Source organism: Oncorhynchus masou, chromosome 18, assembly GCF_036934945.1.
Source record: "Oncorhynchus masou masou isolate Uvic2021 chromosome 18, UVic_Omas_1.1, whole genome shotgun sequence".
In the NCBI taxonomy this organism is placed as follows: Eukaryota; Metazoa; Chordata; class Actinopteri; order Salmoniformes; family Salmonidae; genus Oncorhynchus; species Oncorhynchus masou.
Window position 1 is genome coordinate 38,293,983 of NC_088229.1, and position 6,082 is coordinate 38,300,064.

Here is a 6,082-nt window from a genome sequence, read left to right on the forward strand (position 1 = left end):
CAGCATGCTATTTGCATGGAAGACAATTGACATTGAAGATAAGATAATTATAAAACGACTTACAATTGCACTACTTTACAGAACACAATAACAAGGCCCACTGACATTCACTGTAGGAAAAACAACAATTTACTCATTCACTCATTCACGTCATTTACATAAAAAAATAAGCATTTGAAAGGGTAGAAAAATTACAATTCCAAAGTCTCTGCACACTGTTCAGGCTCTGAAATGATCCACTTAAAATCCAGAATTCCATCTGTGATTCCATACAATAAAAACAGTTCAGGGTTTAACTGTTGAAGATTGGCCGTCGAGCTATCCGGAGCACTTTGTATGTGTTGAGCCCAGGAGAGTCGAATCCAGGCGACACGCCCTTCTCGTTGAAATAATAGAAGTTAAAGAGTTGCCTGTCCTGGGTCTCCAGAGACACTGAGATGCTGTTGACCTTCAGCTTGCAGGGGTACTCCCCCTCAAACACCACCCTGAACACCCTCTCCTGCAGGAAGTCCAGCCTGATAGTCCTGTACTTGGCCAGCATCATGGTGTCCACCTGGGGCCCAAACTGCTGCATGACCAGCACCCCGCCCAAACTCGCCTTTATCTCATAGAAGGTCATGTTCTGGTAGGTGAAGAGGCCCACATAGGGCGTGGGGTCGGGCGGCGGCGAGAGCTTGCGCTGTGCATTCCTGAAAGCGCCCTCCATGGCTGGGATGAGATGGCTGTAGGCCTGAGTGACCAGATCCCCGTCCATTATTGGCGGCCTCACCCCGGCCATCAGCACCACCAGGCCCAGCTTCAGTCGGGGAACCAGGGAGAAGGTGGTGGCGTAGCCGTCCAGGTCTCCGTCCTTACGAACCACCTCGTAGCCCAGCTGCTCGTTGACCTCCCAGGGCGTGCCGGTGTAGTTGGCGAAGTAGCCCTGGTGGCAGCGAAACAGAGGGGTCAGCAGGGTCTTCAGGGTGTCATGTTGGAGGAGGGGCCGGCTATAAGCCCCCAGAAGCACCATGGCTAGTTTGGCCATGTCGGCCGCCGTGGAGTACATCTGGCCAGCGGGCCGATACCAGCCCAGGTCGTAGAGGGGTGCCGATTGGCCGCTGCTGTACACGCCCACTGCCATCTGGCTCTGAATGGCTGGGGTTATATCAAAGCCTGTGTCCTCCATCCCCAGCTGCTCCAGGATGTTGTCGGACACCCAGCTCTCGTAGTCGGATTTTGCAAAGTTCTCGGCCAAGACATTAGCCAATAAAGAGAAGGCCACGTTGCTGTAGTGACATCTAGGGAAGCGAGAGGAAGTATTGGTGATTTTTACATTTAAGTCATTTTAGCAGACACATTTATCCAGAGTGAAACAGGAGCAATTAGGGTTAAGTGCCTTGCTCAAGGACACGTCAACAGAATTTTCCCCTAGTCAGCTTCGGGATTCATACCAGCAACCTTTCGGTTATTGTCCCAACGCTCTTAACCACTAGGGTACCTGCAACCCCATGTCACAGTCACATTAAATCACCACCACCCTTTACCAAAATTGACTGGATAAGCTCTTAACAGGAAGGGGAATGAGGTGCATCTTACTTGGTGCCTGGGTCTGCCACCAGGACATCATCCTGTAATAGATCTATAGCAGCGTCTGTGTCTCCACCCCAGAGTAGATTTGTTGACCGAAGCCGCCTGGGTAACCCTGAAGACGAAACAAATTCTGGAGTCAAAAGAATGTCAAACGTTCTGGAGTCAAAGGAATGTACAAGGGAACTCCCTTTATCACGTAGTGTTTTCCTCAGGTTTAATCCCGTGAGAGTACAGTACATTACATTACAGCACAGTCCGAGGGATCTGGCCAGGAGAAAAGGCTAATAGGCCAGGAGCTTATTACCGCCATCATTAGGGACAAGTCTCGATCTAAGTATAGCCTCTCTCTCCACTCACACAATGGCCAAGGTAAGCTAAGGTTAATGTACAGTCATGAAGAGGAAGAGTGCCTTCACCAGAGAGCTGACCGGCCATCCTGCGCAGGGTGACAGAGGGAGAGCGTGGCTGGGTGTCTCTGTCAGAACCAGCCTTGACATCCACTACTCCCCGCCGCTTCCCCAGCGGGTTCTTGATGGTGAAGTTTGCCGCATACTTCTCCAAAGGGTCATCCAAGGAGGCCACCTTCCCCTCCTCCCATAGCTTGTACAGCATCAGTGTCGGGAAGATCTTTGAGAGACTTGCAATTCTGTTGGGGAAACAATTGTTGAGTGTTATTACTCCTGCAACCATTCACCTTTGTGGCAAATCCCCCAATATTCTCATTGTCAACCTGACCAAGTCTCTGTAAATAGACACATCTGTCACAGAAATCATATAAATCTCATCTAACATGCTTCTAACAAACGTTTTAACAACAGAGGAGAGCAGAGCTCACCTGTACACTGTGTATTCGTTGGGTGGAGGCGAGGAGGGATCACTCCCGTTCCTTCTGCCAAAGTTTCCGTTCCACAGCACAGAGTCGTTGAAGACAACGATGGCAGACAGAGCTGGTAGTGTAGTGTCATGAATACTTAACCTTAGGACAACATCTATCTGTATGGGGGAAAAAATGGCATCTTGTGAAGAAAAATGTGCATGTTGTGCGTTCTGCCTCAAAAACAACACAAGGGCAAATCTGTCATGTTTGACCAAGTAAAGTAAAGTCAATGCCAAATAGGCAGCTACACATGTCTGTATATATAGTCTAATGCTTGTCTAGTTCACGTTTGTTAACAAACAAATTCCATTCATGATCTCACAATGTTATTGTTGACCTTTTCTAATGCTTCCTTGAGTGCAGGGATGGGATGTTCCAGGAGTACTGGCTCAGGGAAACGAGGGCACATCTTTTCCTCCTTCACCTCAATGTTCACAACATTGCCTGTGGACAGAAAGAAAAGGGATGTAACAAGTGCAGGTGGTGAATCACACTTCACGTGGTACCAAAGTGGGCCGTTAAGCCAGTTCACGCCCACTAAATCCAATCATTTTCAGTTGCAACAGAAAAAGACTGTTTAAAAAGACTGTTTGAGTGAGGGAGGTTCATCCAATTCTCTTTGGCAAACATGGTCCCATTATGTTAAAATGGTGACATTTAACCATTGTGGTTGTTTTATGTCACCTTATCTCACATATTAGTTGTGTAATTTACTATCTGATGTGAGGATTTGTATGTGTTACAAATGGTAGACAATGCTCATTCTGTTGCCAGTTTATGTTTCTGTCATTCTGTACCAGGCTATGTACAGCAGGGCCGTGCACAGACCTTTCACGGGGCAGGTGCTCAAAATGAAAAAAGGGCACTCACCTGAGCGTATGGCGACAGACGAAGAACCCCTTAAGGTTCTAGATAGCAACTAGTGTAGTGAATTTTAAGCACAGATTCAACCACAAAGACCAGGGAGGTTTTTCAATGCCTCATAAAGAAGGGCACCCATTGGTAGATGTGTAAAAAAATGTAAAAAAGCAGACGGTGAATATACCTTTGAGCCTGTTGAAGTTGTTAATTAGGCTTTGGATGGTATATCAATACACCCAGTCACTACAAAGACACGTGTCCTTCCTATCTCAGTTGCCGGAGAGGAAGGAAACTGCTCAGGGATTTCACCATGAGACCAATGGTGATTTTAAAACAGTTAAAGAGTTTACTGGCTGTGATAGGAAAAAAATGAGGATGGATCAACAACATTGTAGTTACTCCAAGATACTAACCTAAATGACAGATTGAAAAGAAGGAAGCCTGTACAGAATACAAATATTCCAAAACATGCATCCTGTTTGCAACAAGACACAAATACTGCATAAAATGTGGCAAATGTTTTACTTTTTGTCCTAAAGACAAAGCGTTATGTTAAGGGCAAATCCGACACAAGACATTACTGAGTACCACTCTTCATATTTTAGAGACTTACCCAAAAAGACTATGTAACAGCTGTAAACACCACCAAAGGTGCTTCTACAAAGTATTGACTCAGGGGTGGGAATACTTATGTGAATTAGATACATTTCTAAAAACAAGATTTCACTTTGTCATTATGGGGTATTGTGTGTAACATCACAAAATGTGGAGTAAGTCAAGGGGTATGAATACTTTCTGAAGGCACTGTACGGTGGGTAGCTAGAGTGTATACCTGTGTTGCTGCTGCTCTGCTGCCCTGACACAGTGCAAACCCTGACTGAAGAAGGGTCGGAGGTCAGAGGGTCGCAGATGCAGCTGCTCCTCTCTATGTCTTTCTGCTTCGCTCTGCTGCACATAGGCTGTCAGCCAACCAGACCAAATATTAATAATGATATAAATCAAGTGTTCCTCAAATCTTATGCTGCAGGGGTGCTGGGGGTGGTGGTATAATTATAATACAAATAATAACTATACAACCACCCAAAAGTACACTTGGTGAGTGAGAGGATAAAGGGGCAGGTGCTCAGGGCACAGGTAGACCCCTATCTGTGCACATGCCTGATCTACAGTATGTGTCCTGTACAGGAACACCCACTTTCGTACCACTTCATACTCTTCCTCCCTCCCGCCCCTGGTGTTAAAGCCTGCATTAAAGGGCCTGGTAATCCAGCAGCTTTGTGTAATCCCCAGCAGCCCCTGCAAACGAGCAATTAAGCCAAAGAGGATAAGGAAGCCACATGTACAAAAGTGTTTCCATGTTAAAACCCACATCGAAGTATTTTTGTCTGCTTGGGTGAAATGGCTACACCTCAACGGTCCCCCATTAGAACACACTCACAATTCAAGAATGGCACTTGAATCAGTGGATGTATGGAACCACACATGGGATGGGAAATTCTCTTTTGACTCTTACCTATTTTTAATTTTGGCATCCTGTACTGCCAAATAAAGCATCCCGTCATGACCAAGGATATCAGCAAAAAGACCACCATGCCTAACTTGGTCCATTTCACCTTCATCTTGCTGGTCTGGTGGTCTTGCCCAAGGTTGGACAGGCTGGAAATGACATGAAAGTTAGTTGCACCTCTTACAGTCTTTATCAATGGAATCCTAAATGTCCTCAATCAAATAGATTTCCTAATTAAGTATTCTTTGGCATGTGAGGATAAATTGGTTAGTGGATAAAAAACATGTCTGATTAACACAACAGTAGTTAATGTCTTTCCAAAAGAAAACATGACATTGAAACAGAAGTAGCCTATGGCAATACAAGCCTATAGCAATACAAGACGATAGTAGCCTATAGCAATACAACCCTATAGCAATACAAACCTATAGCAATACAAGCCTATAGCAATACAAGTCTATAGCAATACAAGCCTATAGTAGCCTATGGCAATACAAGCCTATAGCAATACAAGTCTACAGTAGCCTACAGCAATACAAGCCAGAACACTGTCAATGCCAAGTGCTAATACAATAATATGTACTTTCATAGATAGAATCCTGTTGACTGTACAAATACAGTGCAGCCGACTTACCACTCAGTATGCTCACTTTTCCAGCTGAGAGAAGTTCCACAAAACCCAAACTTCTCACATCACTGATGTTTCATTTTCAGTAGGATACTAGCAAAACCCCACCATCCAACCTCTCCAGTTACTTCAGTACTCTTTCACAGAGACATACAGTACATGTACAGTAACCAATGGCTCCCAATCATTCACTTGCTACCTGCTACTACCGACCCACACTTAATCCTAGTCGGTGATCCCTGAATGGGTGAGTCAATTCCCTGTCCGCAAACTAGGGGCCGTGACGTCATAATCTCCAGAGATTCTGCTGTAAAGCCATGCTGGAGAAGGCCTAGGAGAGGAGGGAACCCTTAAGCTCTCATCCTCAGCAATAAAATCAGTTCAAGCTGAACGGGGGGAGGGTGAATTGATTCCCTTCACAAATCCCACTCTATACCAGGGTTCCCCTAGCAAATAAAACCCACTTGGTGATTTTATTTGCATCCTCAAGTTTTCTTTTAAATATATATATTTTTAATTATTATATAATTTTCCTTGTTTCAGGTCAACATCATAAACAAATTCTACATACAGTACCAGTCAAAAGTTTGGACACACCCACTCAATCAAAGGTTTTTCTTTATTTTTACTATTTTCTACA

At 44.9% G+C, this 6,082-nt stretch overlaps 1 protein-coding gene across 1 annotated transcript; it reads right to left on the bottom strand.

Annotated features, from left to right (window-relative positions):
• Positions 1-292: 292 nt before the first annotated feature.
• LOC135503687 (putative beta-lactamase-like 1) lies at positions 293-4,929 on the bottom strand. The gene is made up of 6 exons (XM_064921836.1): positions 4,821-4,929; positions 2,784-2,890; positions 2,405-2,562; positions 1,986-2,215; positions 1,576-1,681; positions 293-1,277 (listed from the first exon to the last, which is right to left on the bottom strand). The coding sequence occupies exons 1-6, from the start codon at positions 4,924-4,926 to the stop codon at positions 293-295; spliced, it is 1,692 nt and encodes a 563-aa protein (XP_064777908.1). The 5' UTR covers positions 4,927-4,929.
• Between the last annotated feature and the right edge of the window lie 1,153 nt (positions 4,930-6,082).

What these genes read in the sequence shown, in the direction of transcription:
- LOC135503687 (XM_064921836.1), bottom strand. Translation starts at nt 4,926, where the DNA reads ATGAAGGTGAAATGGACCAAGTTAGGCATGGTGGTCTTTTTGCTGATA. An exon ending in AACGAATACACAGTGTACAG is followed by an intron (nt 2,216 to 2,404) that starts GTGAGCTCTGCT and finishes TTTCCCCAACAG; the next exon opens with AATTGCAAGTCTCTCAAAGA. An exon ending in GATGGCCGGTCAGCTCTCTG is followed by an intron (nt 1,682 to 1,985) that starts GTGAAGGCACTC and finishes TTTCGTCTTCAG; the next exon opens with GGTTACCCAGGCGGCTTCGG.